Here is a 19,050-nt window from a genome sequence, read left to right as displayed (position 1 = left end):
AAGAATGCTTTGCCCTTATTGTAGAAGGCTTCACTGTGCCTGAGGAACAGAATTGTCAACCACAATCTTAATTCCAGAGCTTTAGGTGATCTTTTAGATATCCTAGGCCCACCCCATCGAGCATTTGGAGGATAAGACTGACGTCTTGACTTGATATTCTACAGGAAGCTGGTATAGAGAACAGAAGACAGGTCTGATGTGCTTGCAGCACATGCTACTGCATTTTGAACTGGCTGGGGTTTCTTAAACACTGATGGCTTCATGTCAAGGTGTATTGCCTTGCTGTAGTCCAAACAGTCCATAACAAAAATCCCATGCACCTTAAACCAACCGAGACTGCACCATAGATGCAAATTCTGCAAAGTGCTTTCTTCTGCTCACCAGCATAACCTCTCTCTTGCTTGGGTTCAGCTTCAACCAGCTGTTCATCTATGGTTATGTCTACCTTACACACCGCTGGTAGCAGCATGTAGTGTGCTTGTAGCTACATGTCACAGAGAAAGCAGCCTGCGTTCATACCATGGTATGCAGCTACATGCCACAGTGAATGGCTTTGGTAGGGGTGACGCTGCAAAGAAAGGCTTCAGCTGCTCCATGCTGCTAGAGCCTTTTATTGCAGCAAGGAAAGGTTCTGGCATGGGGTAATCTTTTCCCCATTGCTGAAGTATTTCCCTGAGGCACGGGAAGTGCTCCAGCAGCAAGGAGCTAGCAGAGCCTTTCCCTACTGCTAGTGTCTTTCCCTGCAGCAAGGAAGGGCTCCAGGAGCAGGATACTACATTGCTAAAGACACCCACATACCCACACCCTTCAGATATGTCTTTATCCTACTGCCTAAACCATGCCTCATCATCTACCTGTGCTAGAGAGTGATGCAGGTACATACTCTACATGCTGCAAAAAGGAGCGTGCAGTGTGATCTGCACTATGAGCTGATCTCCTCCAAGCACTGGGCAGTCTTAGGGTAGTAGTATGTGTTGAAGAATAGATAGACCTGTGTCTGATGTGCACATTGCTGGCACGAGTCCATAACAGGCTGGACAAAAATGTTTTGTCTGAAACTTTTTTGGCAAAAAATGCAATTGCAGTGGTGATAAAACGTTTTGCGAATGTGTCAGTTTTGCTAAATTGTTTGTTTGAGTTGAAGAAAAACTTTAAATTTCCTTTAATTTTATTTTGAAGCATTTAAAAATATAAAAAATGCTTGAAAGTGAAATGAAATGTTTCAGGTCAAAATGTTTAGTTCAGTCCACAATTTAAAAAAAAAGACTTCTGTATTTGTCAAAAAGGTTCATTTTCAGTGTAACCCAAAAACAAAGGGGCACGCCAGTCATGTGTCACATGGATCTGTCCGCTTTATTTGTGTAGTTGTATCACTCTTACTGGGACTGTAAAGACACACTGACTTTGTCCTGAATGGGCACTCAAATACCAAATCGAACGCCTGGCTGGGGGAGGGGACAGGTCTGGACGCTCACGCTCGATGTCTGCGTCCTGCTAGTACACGTGGCCGGACTACATTTCCCAGCATGCTTTGAGGGTGGGCTACGTCACAGGAAATAGCTAACCCGCTGCTTCCGGCCCGGCGCGAAGCTATTACGGAGTCGCCCACGGACGGACCGATTAAGAGGACCAGACCACCTGTCTCTCCCGTAGAACAAGATGGCGGCGCGGCTTTCCGGCCTGGGCCAGGTAACGGCCGTTCCCACCCCCCACCGGGGTGTAGGATCCCAACCGGCCGAGCTCAGCCCGGCTCTGCCCTTTGCGTCTCGCTCCAGGCGTGTCGGTGACTGGCGCGCTCGGAGTGGGGGGGGCCGGGCTCGCCGGGAGGGCAGAAGGATGGGGAGCAGGGGAGGGGCTGCGGTGGGAGACTGAACAGTGTGTGAGTGAGCGGCGGCTCGAGCCTTATTACCCGTAACCGCAACGTAACGTGTGCGCGCGCGTGCACGCGCCAGCCAATTGCTGTTGGACTTTACGGTCCAAATGTGTACGCCCGCCCGCTGAGCATGCGCACTAACGTTTGCAGTCGCCGCCCGCCCGCCCTCTTTACTCCGCCCTCCCAGTCGCTGGGATTCCAGCGTGGTCCACTCGCATCCTGCTGGTCTCGGGGTTGGAAGGGCCTAGGCGGAAGGAGCAGGTTCTGGGTGGGGTGGACTGGGTGGGAACCCCGGAGGGTCAAACAACTGCATTTTGTGACTTTCTGCTCTAAATGCGTTTGTCATAAGCAGGGTCTGTTCTCTGGGGTTATCTTGGGGCCGTTCTGCTGTGGATCCTAGGGCTTCACTTGGCACCAGTAAACTATTAAACACTCAGCGTGTAAGACGCACCTAGAGGATAATAGGGTTATAAGGAGTAGCCAGCATGGATTTGTGCAGAGCAAATCATGCCAACCAACCTACTTGCCATCTTTGTCAAGGCGACTGGCCTGCTGGAAAAGGTGAAGCAGTAGATGTGATATTTTGATTGTATTAAGGCTTTTGACAGTTCCACATAATAATTGTGTAAGCAAACTAGCAAAATTTGAATTGTCTAAATAAGTAGTTCATTGAAAGATGATACTCATTTGCTGTAAATGGTTGGTTGTCAAACTAGGAGAGCGTATCTAGTGGGGTACCACATTAATCAGTTCTGGGTCTGGAACTAGTCATTGTAAGACACCAGAGGTAATTGTCCTGCTCTGCTCAGTCCTGGTGAGGCACCAGGTGGAGTATTGTGTCCAGTTCTGGGTGCCACATTTTGGGAAAGATGTGGATAAATTGGAGCGAGTCCAGAGGAGAGCAACAAAAATGATAAAAGGTTTTGAAAACTTGGCCAATGAGAAAAGGTTAAAAAAAAAAACTGTGATGTTTAGTCTTGAGAGAAAAAAGATTGAGGCCACGTCTATTCATGCAGCAGTGCAGCTGGTGCAGATCCTCTATGCGGATGGGAGAGAGCTCTCCCGTCAGCATTATAAAGCCACCTCTGTGAGACGCAGACACCATGTCAGTGAGAAGCTCTCCCGCAGACACAGCACTGTGCATACAAGTGCTTATGTCAGAGTCACTTATGTTGCTTGAGGGGTTGCTTTTTCGTACCCCTGAGTAATGTAAGTTATGGATACTGTAGATGTAGTCTGAGAGGAACCTGATAAGTCTTCAACTATGCTAAGGCCTGTTTTAAAGAGGGTAGTGATCAATTGTTCTACATGTCCACTGAAGGCAGAATAAGAAGTAATGGGCTTAATATGCAGCAAGGGAGATTTAAATTAGGTATTAGGAAAAACTTCCTAACTATAAGGGAAGTTTAAATTTTGGGATAGGCTTCCAAGGGAGGCCATAGAATCCCCATCATTGGAGGTTTTTAAGGAAAGGTTGGACAAACACCTGTCAGTGACTATGTAGGTTTACTTGGTCCTGCCTCAGTACAGTGAGGTTGAACTTGATGAACTGTCAAGATCCTTTCCAGTTCTCCATTTCTATGATTTCCTGGGCTAGTGTAAACATTTCTTCAGTTTTCTTTGATCCGCCAGTGTTGATTTGCATTTGTCAATTATTATTTTGCCCTACTATCCAGCACTCTAGCACTCTTTTCCATGTCACTATTTGTGTGTAGAACTTGGTTCCCAAATGTTCACTAATGGTCAGATTTTTAAATGTTGAAAGCACCCATATGCTTCTGAAAATACCACTGGTCATGTAAGTACTTTAGTGTCCTTATGAAATCTTTCTCAAAGGCAAATTTCTACTGTAACTTTCACTAAACATAGATCTGCAACCCTAAAGTAGATTGACAACCACTAGAATTCAAGAAAATTGTGAATTATGCACCTGAAAGTCATAAAATTAAAAAAATAACTAAATACATTTGGGTTTTTATTTGACTTTTTTTGTTTCTGAGCCTTTTGGGTGCACTAAATTCATACTTTTACAATTACCTTTCCTAATCTATATACTTAAGATAGTTGTACAATCCTATAATATTCAATGCTGTTTTGGTCATCCGGTAACATGTGATTTCCTCCCCCCACCCCACCTTATTGAATATTTATTAAAAATCCTTATTTATACATGTAATCCCTTGTCCTGCAAACACTGAAGCTCACACCTTACTCTGTTACTTAAACATCTTATTCAGCATATGATTTTTCTATTAAATGGTTTATATTTCTAATAGCAAATTTTAATTCATTGTACATGTCAGTTATGTTCTTAATTCTGACAAGTTTACTGTTTTTCACTGCTAAAAAAAAATCAAAGGTTTAAAAAAAATTTTTTTTTTACTACTTTATTTTGGTTGGGGGCATAGTGCTGAGCTCACATTGTCTTTTGGTGAAACTGAAGTGCCTTGTGTCCACTGTGGTTTTTACCATGGGATAGCTAACGCATGTTAGTTAATCTGTGGTAAAAACACATGTTCTTAGCATAGAGTACAGACTATAATACTGACTCATATATTAGATGCACCATTATTGTTCATGTCTTGGCAACTCTCATGCTGATTGTATGGTTAATACTGCATCAGGAGCATTTGTATCTGAATGTCTGCAGCCCCGCATTTGTATGGGTGACATGGAAAACCAATTAAAGCATTTTACTATAAAGGAATTTACCATAAAGGAATAAAGGCTTTTCCTCCCTCAAATTCTTTTATTCTCTTCTCTTACTAAGGGCTTGTCTATGTGGACACACTAAAGGTGTGAACTTAATGCACAAAGGTTACTGCCTCTTAAATTGCTGTGTGGATGCTCTTGTTCGTAAGTAAAGTGCCCTTAGTTTTGATGACAGAGTAACCTGGAAGATTGCAGGAGTCTTCCCCAAAACATAATATATTAATCATCCGTCCTTTGACCTGTCTTGAACATTTCTAAAGGTTTCTATTGTTCTGATGTAATCCACTTTTAGTTTAGTTTTTTGTTGAAAGTCCAATGAGAAGGAGGGAAGCAATGGAACTTTTCTGTGTGTGGCTCTTTGTAAAAAGTCTTTACAGTAATCAATTGTGTGCTGACAAAGTTTCAGTACATGGTTCAAGTTTAATTTAAGGTGACCTTGCTCCTTCTTTGCACTCTGTGCTGTTCAGGACAATGAAGGCCTGACAGTGTCATGGTAGATCCTGCTATGCATGCAGAGGTTGTTGGCACTCCCCTGTATAAGCAATGCACATAAAGTGATGGCATTTTTTGTCCCATTAGAATTAACCAGTTGATCCACAGTTTGGTGCTTTAAACTATAAAGATTTCTCTTTGATCTTAGTCTATTCCTGCTTGCTAACCACAAATGATGTAAATCTTATATTTTATTAATTATGTACTCCCATGAAAATTAACTAATACACACAGCATTGTCTTACACCTCTTACGTTATGATGGTAATAATGAATCCTCAAGTGCGATACCTACAAACGTGAGAACATAGGCTTCAACAAAAATATTTTCAGCTCACTTAACATTTTGATGTTATGTCTTGGCACATGTGAAAAGTGTGGGGTGGATCACCTGGCCCAGAAACATCCAGAAATGGGGTGGGACAGTTACTAGACATGCTTGGCATTTGTTTTTGATGAAGTTGTACAGGATGTCTTTCATTGTAGGCAAGCCACCTGGCATGTCATTTCCTCTTTACACATCTGATTGGCACAGCTATCAGGCCTCAAGGGGAAATGTTTTAAATATATCTTGTTTGACAGCGATGCCAGATCATATACATGTCTGCTGTAAGGGATGGGATTGCTGACAGTATTGAGATGTGTTCTGAAAAGGATGCTGATGGTTTTACAAGATTATCTTATGAATAAGCCAGGCCTGTGCAGTCTATATTATGGACGCGTTATAGAGACTGAGGGCTAGATTCACAGAGATACTTAGCGGCCTAAGTCCCAGTTTTAGGTTCTACTGTGATTGCTAAAACTCCCAATTAATCTTGTAGGTGCCTAAACTCACTCAGAACCTACATTTTCAGGATAAAAGTTCCCAAGGCACCTAACTTTCAGCCTTTGAGCATGCGCAGTGCTTCCTTGCTCTAAGTATCCAGACATCTATCTCCTGCCTAAGCTACAGAGCAATTCATGAAGAGAAAGAAAGATAGGTACTTGTCCCTATAAGTCAAGTGCAGGACCTGATCCGGTAGGTGTACTTAGAAGCTTCTTATTAGAGTGGGTCCCATTCAAAATCTGGCTAGAGGAGGTGATGAGCCACTTTCTAAGTTAGAGCACTCACCTGGAATGTGGGAGACCCAGGTTTGATTCCCCCCATCAGGCAGAGGGATAGAAGATTTCGAACAGACATCTCCTACATCCCAGGTGAGTGATCTGACCTCTTGGCTAAAAGTTATAAGGTGGTTGGTGACACCACCACCTCTGGCCATTTTGTGTGGAGGTGGGTGCCAGCCTAGCACATTCTCACAGGAAACAACTTAGGTGTCTAAGCCACCTGAGTCCATAAATGGGCATCTTCCTGAACCCTGGACATAAGTGCCGAATTCTGAAGTGGTGGGGTTTAGGACACGCCCTCTTGTTGGCATCTCCCAGCAGCTAGATTAGGTGGCTCCCTGGCTGCTGGCTTTTGTGAATTGCATTCTAAGACACTGTCTCTCCCCGTTAATTGTTAAGGAAGCTAGACATCTAACTCAAGCTTTGTGAATCGCGATGGTATTCCTGGGATTTTTCTAGGTACCTAAAAGTTAGGCATTGCAATGCTCAGCATCACAACTCTGAAGTTCCTTTGTGCATCTAGCCTGTAGGCCTTTTCCTCATTGCTTTAAAAAAAGGTATGTTTTTGGTTTGTTTGTTTGTTTTTTAAACATCAGGGTAACTAAAGTGTGTGGACTATTCTGAGGTAAAGACACTGAGGACAAGGCATTCAGTTTTAACAGTGAGAAAAAGGCCTGAGAAAATGTGGCATACATATGAGCGCCCTGTCTACTGATCTTATTTCAGACAAAGTACAGAGGTGCAAATTTTGTGTTGAAAACTTATTTAGTATGTGTAACAGTGACAATGGAGGAAGTCTGCATAAGGAACAGTGGTAGATTTTTTTTTCTACCTAATAGCTTGAGTTTTAAGATATTCATATAAATATGCCAATTACTGTTTTTGAATGTTGTGTGTGCATTAAATCTACTATATAACTGTATGGCTTAATCTATAATGAAAAGAGACTAATAAAGAAAAAACAATACTTTCATTCAGGGTTTTACATGTATACAGTAGAGGTTTAACTCTATAGAATGCTTTTCAAAATTACAAAAATACCTTTCTTTGTTTGTGTCCAAACTCAAAATAGAGATTTCACAATGGTAGCAAATTGTGATAGGAGTTCATGCATCTATCATAACTTGCTGCCTCCAGGACCAGAGGATGGGGAAAGATGAGAGAGAGGGCATAAAAAGAGAATATCTAGCAGTAAGTGCTAGTAGCAGCAAATTGTGCAGGGAGCAGTTCATAACGTTATACCCGGTGGCTGCTTCCTCTGCAGGCAGGGGATGCCGCCCCTTCCCTGGGCTCAGGGAGTGGGTCTAACAAGCTCGCCTGAGCCCCAAGGACACACTAATGCCACTCTCAGCTCCATTTGTAGGGTAGGATCCAGCAGCTGCCCGTGAAACCCTTTTGCTTGCCCTGACCCAAGCTCTGCACAGGCCCTACACTTCATCAGCGTGTTTAATGAAACCAAGCTCTCCGTTGCCATCCTGACCTTGTGACCTGCAGCCTTCTTGAGCACTGCTATTGAGCTATCAAGTGCTGGGTGCCTTAGACTTGCTGTAGAGTGTGTATGCACTTTTGGAACAAGGACTACTCTCTGTTTGGAAAGCTCCTAGTATGTTTTAGGTATTATTGTAATCTAACTGATTTGTCGTCTTCTATGAAGAGCTGAACCTGTTCTCTTGATAAATGCTTGCTATAGGAAGTTTAATGGGGAATCTTGTCCTTTTAGAGCCATGGTAGATAACTGGGTCAGTCTCACACTGAATATACAAAATCAGGATTAAAACAGATAATTTGAAGCAAATATAAATAAATGTTCCTCACAATTGGAGGTAGTTACATCTCTGGGATAGGACACTGAGACTGGGCTTGTTAAAACAAAATGTAAAATATACTGCGCATTTTTATGACTTCCCCTGTGTGTCATGGAGCGAATGCATTCCCAACTGAAACATGCATTCTCCGCTAATAGGGACACTGAATGACCAGAACAATGTCTTCAGTTAATTCAGGGGCAGTTATTTTAGGGAGTAGAATGGTGGTTGTAACGATTCGTATACTGTATCTTGGGACGCTCATGCTGTATCTACATTCAGATTTTGTCTTCAGAATGTGACATCTCCTTGGTTTAGTTAATCCACCTCCCTGAGAGGTGGTAGCTCTGACAGGAGAAGCTGTCCTGCCAACATAGCGCTGTCTGAGTGTGTGGGGGGGGGGAGAGTGTAGGTTGGTATAATTACATCGCTCAGGGATGTGGATTTTTCACACCCCGGAGTGATGTAGTTATACCAATATAGGTCTGTTTACCTTAGCCACAACTGACACAACTTTAAATACAATAGTCCATTGTTGACAATGAGAATTTTAATATATTGTTTATTAACCTGATGTAATTTCCAGCGTAGAAAAGTCCTGAGAAGTCTTACGAATCCCACTGTAGTCAATGATCTCTGATTTCAGTAGGACTGCCCTTGGGTAAAGCACATGGTTTAAGGGTTGGCAGGATCAGTGCCAAATGAAATTATTGGAAATTCCCTCAAATATTGTGCAGAGTGCATTTAACTGGTTAGGCAGATAAGAGTTTTTTCATTACTTGTTTTGCTGCTGGTAACAATATTAGTTAAGTAAAATGAAGCAATTACTCTGTTTTAGGATTACATATGAAATATTCAATCTTCTTACTCAGACAACCTTTGAAACCAGACAAACTCAAGTCAAAGTTAACTATTTGTCTATTATGCACATGTCCCAAATTTTAGCTTCCAATCTCAATTGATAGGATTAACATTGTTGTAATTGAACATTCTAAGCCAGATCTAGAAGAACTTCAGGGTCACATTTACAGTGAGAATTTAGACTGGGAAAAAGGAAACAAACTCTGCAGCAACAATTCTGTGCAGAGGACTGGAATGATGCAAAGCTAGCCACTGTGAGTTGTACAAATTTCCCTTCAAAGAGAGAGTGCCAATAGGAAAACTGATTGGTTAGTGAAAAGACCTGATCTTTCAAAACAAGACAATGGAGTTTGCTGCAAAATGCTGGAGGAGGTGCTGTGATATAGGGATTTCATCTTCCAATTTTCTGGGATTGTCCCAAATTAGAGGCTTCCGGTTTAATGTTAGAAAAGGTTTCATTTCAGGATTATTAGACCTGAGATACCAATTATTGTTTTAAGGAAATGGCCTGATTTGGTAAAATGAAACAAAGATAGTATTCTTGTGACTGGTGCACATAAATGTATTTCATCACTACAGCTGTAATAGAAGTTTTTTTGTTCTATCAATTTTTGGTGTTACTTTTAACTATAGTAGGTGGAACATTTGGGGACAGAAATGAGACTTTTAATGTCGCTGCCCCTTTAAAGGGTAACTTCCTGACTGCATAAAGGGTGTCATGTTCACCTATTTAGTAAGTGAATGCTAATTCTTAATTCATTACAAATATATCGAGCACTTGTTGAACAATATATTAAGTGCTGTCTAAGTTGTATTTTTTTATAGATCTTGAATCCTTTATTAATAAACTAATTGTCAACCCTTCTGTCTCCTGAACAGTGACGAACCCTGCTCCTTCAGAAGTAAAAAGGATACCATTTGCTTCCAGAGTACTTCCTTTTCCAGCACCAATTTTCTGTATCCTGTCAGCATGGCAATAGCATTGAGAAGAGCTGTATGGTCCAGTCTTTCTAAATGGATGCATTTAGCAGCATTCAGTAGGCAGGCCTCAGTACAGAGTAAGCAATAGTGCTGCTTTATAATAATCCTATGTTTAGAAATTTTTGTTTTGTTTTTTTCCCCCAAAGACTCTTGTGTTGACACTTAGTTCTGAGCAAGGTTTATGGTAATACTGGCATGGAAGTGACATTTACATTTCACCTGGGTAAAGTTTAATATTTATGGAGTTATGTGCTGTATTACTAAGTCATATTTTGACTTGGTTGCTCTTGAAATTTCCAGTGTCCAGCTTTAAAATAGATTAGTTCCATTAACGAAGTTATACAGAGCATTTTAACTTTAAAAGGAGAAAACTCATCTGAGATTTGAAAACTTGATTTTTCAGGTTTATGTTTACCTTCTCTTGAACTGAAAGTTATATTGCTGAGAAAAGTCTGTAAGAAAACGTAATTCCTTGAAATGGACAAGGAGCAATAGTATGCAGCATGGCCAATCCGAAACATTGCAAAATCAGGCATTTGGGGTTGTGTTAGTTGAAGATAGCAGTATGTAGAAGAAAAAGAGCTGGGAATCTGGAGTTAGAGATACTACAAATAGATTTTCTTGGCAGTGTCTACATCTTGATATAAAATCAAGGATGAGCTATGTCACTTCTGAAATCTGGCAACAAAAGTTGGAAGAAAAATGTTTTATCAGCTGTGCTGATTCTGGGTTTTCTGCTTCCAAAACTCCTTATTGTTTCCTGTGAATGTAATTCAGATCTTTATATGTAGTGGTAATACAGTTTCAGCATGGGAAGAGATTTTAAGTGTGAATGAACACCAGGCAGTGTCAGCAAAAGTAGAGTTTTGCCAGTAAAACTTTCTGTTGTAGACCAGACTTAGCTTTAGGTTTCTGTGCCTGTTCTTGTGAAATATATAGGAAGTAAGATGCTTGTCGTGTCTGCCATAAGCAATGGAGTGTTAATATTTAACCATATTCACGCTTAATGGAACTTAAGTAAAATATTTAGTAGAACTGTACCCAGACTAGTTGTTACTGATATCTGAAAATGATCATAAAAGTTATGAGTTTGGGAATCTTGTTCGTGTGGGTATTTTCTGACATAGATATGCATGTCATCCTAATAAATCCCTGAAAAATATCAGTTTAAAAAAACCCCATAAATCTCTGATCAAATTACTACTACACATACTTTTTGATACAATCATCTTTGAAGTGGAGAGACACTGACCACTCAAATTGTTTTTAAAAAAAAGTGGAAGAGCACATCATAAGATAGCTATAAAATGTATGAGTTACTACTCTGTGATCTGGCCAGAACCCAGAAACAGCTATGCATGAGCTCATGAATTACTATTGAACTAAAACCCCATATATCTTGGAGCAAAAAGTGAAGATGCTGCAATTCCATGAAACATGAACACATTTTTGGAATTGGATGTTGTCATGGATAACAAACTACAAATACAAAGACCATTTTATTCTATATATCTATTAGCTTGACAGAGCAAGACTCTGTTACTTCCTGGCGTTTCTGTTTCTCTTTGTGTAATGTGATAGCTTTTGAACACTGCATCTAATCAAGTCCAACAATTTAGGGACTTATTCTAGGCATCAGTGGGCAGAATCCTTTGATTTTGGTGAAAATTGAAAAACCAGGACTGGAAAATCAGACTGCCTAGTACTGCAGGCAGAGGAATCTCTGTGGTGCCCCCTGCTGCTGCATATCCGAGGCAGTATCTTAACTTGCATGAGGAGATTGTCCGTAGCTTGGTGTCTAAGAAAAGTAAGATTTTAGAGGAAGGCATTTTGGTTTTGAGGAGCAGGAAGGAGTTGGGTTGGAGGAAGCAGCAGGAACTGGAGGGTACTGGGGTGGGGAGGGAGAGCAGGGATCGGGGGGAGGGCGGGGTAGCAGAGGTTGGGAGTTGTGGTAGTGGGTGAGGAAGCAGGGACCAGGAGTGGGGGAAGTGGAGATGGAAAAAGCAGGAACTGGAAGTCGGCGGGCAGGGCAAAGACTGTTATAACATACCCTAGGATTTATCAGCTCAATTTCTGTAAATATTGACTGGAAGGAGAAAGGCAGGCCCAGTGTTTGTGGGAACTGATTCCCAGCCAGGGCAATTTCTGGGCTCAGGTGATGAAGAGGGAGGAGGAGGCATAGGCTGAGTAACTGGAGGATGGAGGACAAGGCAGCTCTGAGTGCAGGGGCTGGGGAGTGCATACCTCCCCATGAACCCTATCATTGCCTCCGTCCTGGTTCCCATCACCACTCTTATAATCCACATACGTGCACCCTTGCAGCAGGCAGCAGCTTAGTATGTGCTTTGTTTCATTGGATGCACAGCTTGGCCTACAGAAGCAACCAAGTGTGCAACCCTCTAGTTATAGTAATGTTCTTATTTCTTTAGGGGTGGAAGATGTTAGTGTGCTTGGCCAATTTGGTATGATATGGGTTTTTTTTGCAACATCTTACAGAAGCGATGAGCATCCAATTACTGTGCCGTTGTCTGTGTTAGAAACATGCATTATAATAGGATTATTGAAATCTTGACACGATACTGCACATGCTTTCTAAATGGATTGGTTAAACTAAAACTGAATGTGTGTTTCTGGTTGAGCTCCATCATTTTTTCAAATAATGGAATGCAGGTGTAAAGTTTCATTTATTCTCATGGGTGCTTTTTCTTACCTTTGCAGATGGAGCTGTGCATTGTGCTCGCCATAAATCTACATATTCAGTCCTTCCAGAAGACTATAACTGGTACACAGTCAAATCAATTTTGTTCCACTATGGACTTCATTTGACCCATAGCTTCAGGGATACATATTGGAGTAATTGCTCTACCTGCTGTTAGGCTTGCTGTTTTCTTTATGTCAAGTTTTCCTTCTGCAAGTTTTGGAATGGACTAGCCATTTTCTGAAGAGCCTTGTATCAAGCCATAAGATTTGTGAAACTAACGTTCCAAATGTGAATCAAGTGAAAATTAATGCATTGTTGTCTCCCTGAATATAGACAGAGGACTGTAGTGCCTCTGCTGACATTCTCATAGCTTTATCAATAAACCCAGTAAAATTAAAGAGAGTGACTGCTTTTCAGTACTAAGACAAAAATCCTGGCACTTTCTTGCAGCTTCTTGGGAAAACTGAGTAGCAACATAATGAGGCACTGGAGTTCTTCACTGAGTAAAAATCTAAAAAAGGATGGGGAAGGGAGAATAGAATAGTGAAGACCTCAACTCATAGAAGCTAACAGGCTGTGGAGGGGAGATAAGACAATCCACCTCCCTTGCAGCAAAATGAGTTGAGAGCTTCACATTTATCATGCTTACTAAGTAGAAGCTGATAGATAGGGCCTAGCACTCAGTAGAAATCCCAGCTCACTTTTTTGCCTAGTGGATTGGAGGCATTGGACTCTTCTGTAGGGTGTTGACCTGGACTTTACTGAGAAGGGCTAGTTGCCATTGTTTCTTGTGCTTTATTTCTGGCTTCTAGGTGTCTTGTAGACATTTTTCAAGCCTCGTTTTGGTTGTTTGAAAATATTTGGAAATAAGATACAAAAAATTATGAGGAAACTATCAGGAAATCTTATGCCTTTAACCCTGGAGCTGGGTACAATTTTCAAAGATGTTTAAGTGACTCGGGAATCTAAGTCCCACTGAAAATCAGTGGTTCCTAGACTGCTAATTTACTTAGTAAAATTTTCAAGATTGCTATCTAAAGTTCAAAAGAAAACTTGTGCACTCTAGATTTGTGTGTTCGGTACCCTCGACTTTCCACCAATTTCTTGATCAGCCAATCTGAGTCATGTCTCTTCCAGAATGCTTTCACCTGAGGAAGGGGGTGGACTTTATAGGAATAAGGAGATACACTGATCTATTTATTTATTTATTTTTTTCATCTTTTATAGTAAAGTGGAACTTGCCTTGACATCAGATGGGAGGACAATTGTCTGCTACCATCCTTCAGTCGAAATTCCATATGAGCACACAAAGGTATATACAGATTTGCACAACTGTTTCCTGTTCACTTGAAAATGAAGACAATTTTTAGTTTGGCCAACAGCATTCTTTCAGGCAGTCCCTTTTTAAAACTCTTAGGATGTGTCAATACACTGGATAACATGGCCAGAATAATCTTGCGATATAAATTTATAATGAATTTGGCTACTATCTAGAGGTAGTTCAAACTATTGGTTGGTGCAGGGAAAAGATACCATGGTGATGGGTGCAGATCTGGGTTCTCATCCACATTGCCACTGACTCCTGTGTGGCCTTGAACCAATCACTTCATCTCTCTGTGCTATATATTCCACAGGTGAGATTCACCTGCAAGGGATGCAAATAGATTCCCCTGCAGGCATGGGGTATACCATTCTGGGAAAGAGATTCACAACCTGAGTAGGAAAGGCAGAGGATGGATTGATTTAAATCCGAGAATCTGGCAGTCCATGGGAGCCTAGCCTCTCTCTAAAACCTTAGATTTTGATAAGTTAATTTTCTTTCCATCATTTGTGCCCTTTCTGTTTCTTGCACTTATTCAACTTGGATAGGATAAAACAGACTAGATACACTTTTTGTTTACAGACCTGTTTTCATTTTCTAATTCTTATGCACTAGTAAAATACTGCAGTGATGGATTGTGAACACTTCATGGGGCGGTTAAATGTTTCAGTTAAAATTAAAAGATACTAAAAGCTTACTAATAGGCTGTAATGTTGTAGAAAAGTTAAATTCAAGAAAAGTAGAAAAGAATGTATTTTAGAAAATAAAATACAAAAGTAGCACAGGCAAGAGTCTTATTTATGATAGTGCTGCTGCCCAAGGCTTCAGTCAAGGTCTTGGGACTGATTGCGTTAGCTGGTGTACAAATACATGGAGATGGTCTCTTCTCCAAGGAGCTAACAGTCTAAGGATGCAATCTTGCAAACATACCATGAGTATCTTTTCCCCTATGTGAGTAGTTCACTGAAGGAGAATCAGGGCCTAAGAAAACAAAACAGATAAAAGGAGTGACGGAGAGGTGCAACATACATGTAAAGTAGTCAGTGATGCTAAGCATGTGGTCAGTGGTAGTGGCAACCTGGGGGACGTGTGAGATTTGGGAGGTTTACCCATGGAAGGGATGTGGCGATGACAGCTGTGAGGTATGTGGTGCTGTTGGGACCCCAGATGGTTGCCCCAATGTCATTGAAAGGGAGAGGTGGGGAGTGTGACTAGGTAAGAAGGGAAGAGTAAAGCCTAATAACTGTTCTGAAATCCAAAGGATGTGGGGGGGGGGGAGTACAGATAATACAGAGAATTTCAATAGCACATACATGAGTGAAAAGTACATGGTAACGCTAACTGCAGCAATGATTTGGCTCATAGCCTTTCAAAGAAGGACTAAAAAGCAGGCTAATTCTGGGTGTCTCCTTTAAACTAAACTAATGTGTTCATTACTGATGATTTTGTAGCCCTTACCTCGACCAGATCCAGTAGATAACAAGGAAGAAACACATGATCAAGTGCTGAAATCCAGGTTGGACTTGAAGGAGCTAAAAGATAGCAAAGGTCCTACATATGAAGAGCTGAGCAAAATGTTTTATACAACAAAACATCGCTGGTACCCTGTGGGACAGTAAGTGTCTTTTTAGCAGGATTTATTCTTTTGGGGTTGAAGGGAAAGAGGAATAAACATAATGGGCCAAATTCACCCCTACTGTAACTCATTAGGGTTGACATAGTAACGTTATCATCTAGACTAGTAAATATTTTATGTAACACTTACATTTATGTAGGGGTAGAGTCCTTAAGGATTTTCACTTGAGATTCTGTCTTAGAATCTCGCCAAAAAGAGTATTCTATAGTAACGTCAAGGGAGGTTATTTTTCATCATCTGATTGGTTTCATAGTGAAACATTAACAAGAATAGTAGAATCACCATTTAATCAATCTATTATGTAAAGTACCTTTGTCCAAGAACAATAGTTTCTGTCTGGTATCTCTGTTGTAGATCAGACCTGCTCTGAACAGGGTTAGATGACATGGTGCTTACCAATGGCAGTCTACACCAGGGCTTCCAATATTCCAAACAACATTGGAACTACACCAATATTAGCAAAGGTGATTAAGCTTGATAAAATGTCCTTTGTGTAGACAAGGCCTTAGTCACTGACCTCTGTTTTCCCACTTTGGTCAAATTACTTTCTCTTCAGAGACTTATAACCCTTGGGAAATAAAATTCTCAGTGTTATCTACTCCTTTGAACACGTATCTTCTCTGATGATAACTTTCTAGAATCCTTCCAAGTAGTAGTTGCTTTTAGAGTATTAAGTTACTGTGAAAAGCCATGAATGGCCTTTTGTTTCAGAGGGCCTGGCGATAGGGAAACATTGCCTGTTCTTATATTTGCAGTCTCTTAAAAGGTAAGATTTGTGAGGTGGAAGCACTACTGATCAAGTTAATTCCACTTTAAGCACTATCTGTGTTCAGCTGTGCCAGTGAAAACAAACCCTGTTTTAGCCTCCATCATGAGTTCTTCTAATATGGCTTCATAACACTTCGAGGTGGCTGAAATTTTAACAGAGAAAGAAATGAAAAGCTGGGCCAAATTCTTCCCTGAGTGACTGCAATTGTACAAGAAAGAGCATATGGGACTAGATGTGGAGGCACTGATTGTAGAAACTTGTTCCAGTTGAAAACTGCTCTGCCATAATAAGTAGCAAAATTTCATTTCATTGTATATGAAACCAGGGATATCTTCTGATATCATGTGATGTTTGTTTTAGTTGAAAGGACGCTGTCAGCTTGAATTCTTAGTTAAATTGACTACTAAAAAAGATACTGGTTAGGCCATAATGTTTTTAAAGGATGTTCTGACTTTTTTTATGCTTTTAGAAAGTGAGAGGGCTTGATGTTTAAAGAGCTTTTCCTTTGCTTAAAAGGGTAACTGACTGTCTAGTGAAATGAATTATAGCCAAAATGCTGTCAAGTGCACAGTGTAAACAAGCTGGAAAAACAGACGTTGGCTTTGCCAATTGCTTTTAATAATCTTAGTGGTTGTAACTAGAGTAGGTACAAAATTCAGACAGATATGAATTTGCAAGTTGGTTATATTGTGTACTTGTTCATGCAGCAGTGGAAGGGTTATTTCTGTAGGTAACACCTTGTGAGCGGGGAACAAATGTGTTGAGTAACTCTTGTGTATCTTTTTATAGCTCTACTAATATCTAGTCTGTAGACTACTGGTTACAAACAAATCCTGACAGGAAAATCCAAGACGGTTTACCAAATTATCATCACACAATTATTTTTTCTTCCAGATATCACAGAAGACGTAGGAAACTCAATCCTCCTAAAGACAGATGATTACAATAATTTCTTTTCTCTGCTCTTTGTCATTGACCATCACTGGAAATAAACCACAAAAGCAGAAGTTTTGCTGATGAATTCTGTATTAGTGTTGTATCATTAGTCTTTTTTGTCTTTTTTTAATTAAAACTTGATTCTGAAATTCTTGTACGGGTAGGAACAGAAGATCAGGATGGAAAGTCCCAGCAACAGAGCTGAATGCCTCAGGCTGCCTAGAAGACTGAAATTAAATAAGTGAAACACAGATGACCTTTAAGATTAAGATGAAAGAATTAGGCTCCTACAGCTGTTTGATTCCAAGTAATGTTATTGCCTCCAGGTACCACATTACAACTGTCTAAAATTGTCATCTCTTGCTGAAACTGGCTAGCTCTAGTTACAACTTATTTCAAGATGTAATTACTCATACTTTTACAAATTGCCTGGAACTCCCAAATGTAGGTATTTAAAAAGCTAACATTCAGTAAGGTTATGTTAGTTACACATGACTGTATGATTGTAGTTGTATGGAAGAAGGGAGGACTGCCATGGCAGGGTAGTCACTGAAGATACCAGAGCCTTTCCAGCCTGTCATGGGAGGGCCTGGCCTTTAAGAAACACTTTAGAGAGATTATTTTAAAAAGTTCAGGAGACTGAGAATGTAAACATCTCAATGTCCTAGTTGAAGTTTGTCTTATGTGGGTGAAATTTGTGGGTAGTCAGGACAATGGAAGATGGGATGTTACTGCAAGCAATCTGAGCTAATAGATTAAAAATGTTACCGATGGCAAGTTTAACTGCCTTTTGGACCCTGGAAGGCTGAAAGCTTGGTTAAAAACTCCATTTTATGAGAAGGGAGAGGACTGAAACCAGTCCTGTGGAATCTGCTTAATGAAAGAGGGGACTCCTGCTGCTGTGGGGCATGATGTATAAATACATCTAGGTATTTGTTAGTTGATTAACATATTAGCTGTGTTTGACATTACTTCTGAACACCTCAGTGTAATTGAAGCTCAGGTCCAGGCCAACATATAAAATGTCTGTATAGTACCTAGCATAGTGGGTCTGGGGCATTTGGGGTTGCTTGCTTTTTTTATTTTTCCATGATGGCCTCCAGCAACCATTACACAGATTCTATTCCTGCATCTTATTGTCCTCTGGGCTTTTAAGGCCTGACCTGCCTAGAGGAGAAAATGTCATGGTTGCTGGACATTAGATGAGGATTAAGTGCAATTCTGAGAAGAAATAACTCCTCTGAAGCAGCAGAGCACATCACCACCTGTTCAAGTGCTCATATATTTTTATATTAAATTAACAACAGCAGCAGCCACCTCTCAGTGATATAAGCAATTTATTTGGATCTCTTACGCCTACTACTGTCTTAGGCACCAATTCTGTATTACGCAGTGCTAGCGTGGATTCTTGTGTGTAGAAAGATCCAGATGACTGGTGGAGTCATATTAGCTGATCCTGCTGCAGAATCAGGTGGTGATTACTTTCTAGAGTGGCAACTAGATACCCCAAAGGAGATCATAGCCCGATTGTGCCAGGTGCTGTGCAGTCAGTCACTGCCCTGAAGAGCTCAACCAAAATAGAAAGAGGGTTGGAAGGGAAGCCGGCACAAAATGAAGAAGTGACTTGGCCAAGGTCACACAACAGGTTAATGGTAGAGCCAGGACTAGAACGCTCATCTTTTGAGTCAGTCCGTTGTCCTACCTGCACAATCATATTACGTCTGTCATACTGCCATCGTTCATAGATTCCATGGCCAAAGCAATCGTGATCCTCTAGTCTGACCCCTAGTGTGTTACCTGTTAATTTTCATAGATCATTGAGTACCAGACACTTTTAGTCCGTGATTCATTTTGGTCACT

At 40.8% G+C, this 19,050-nt stretch overlaps 1 protein-coding gene across 1 annotated transcript; it reads left to right on the top strand.

Moving 5' to 3' along the window:
- Nucleotides 1-1,549: 1,549 nt before the first annotated feature.
- MRPL42 (mitochondrial ribosomal protein L42) lies at nucleotides 1,550-17,275 on the top strand. Its single transcript, XM_067559821.1, has 6 exons — nucleotides 1,550-1,689; nucleotides 9,726-9,904; nucleotides 12,546-12,609; nucleotides 13,756-13,840; nucleotides 15,301-15,464; nucleotides 17,149-17,275. The coding sequence occupies exons 2-6, from the start codon at nucleotides 9,817-9,819 to the stop codon at nucleotides 17,192-17,194; spliced, it is 447 nt and encodes a 148-aa protein (XP_067415922.1). The 5' UTR covers nucleotides 1,550-1,689; nucleotides 9,726-9,816; the 3' UTR covers nucleotides 17,195-17,275.
- Nucleotides 17,276-19,050: the final 1,775 nt, after the last annotated feature.

This window comes from Emydura macquarii, unplaced genomic scaffold (genome assembly GCF_026122565.2).
Source record: "Emydura macquarii macquarii isolate MOO-44397 ecotype Brisbane River unplaced genomic scaffold, CSIRO-AGI_Emac_v2 contig_2205, whole genome shotgun sequence".
Taxonomy (NCBI): domain Eukaryota; kingdom Metazoa; phylum Chordata; order Testudines; family Chelidae; genus Emydura; species Emydura macquarii.
The sequence above is the reverse complement of the archived record's forward strand: the minus strand, read 5'-3'. Positions and strand labels throughout refer to the sequence as shown.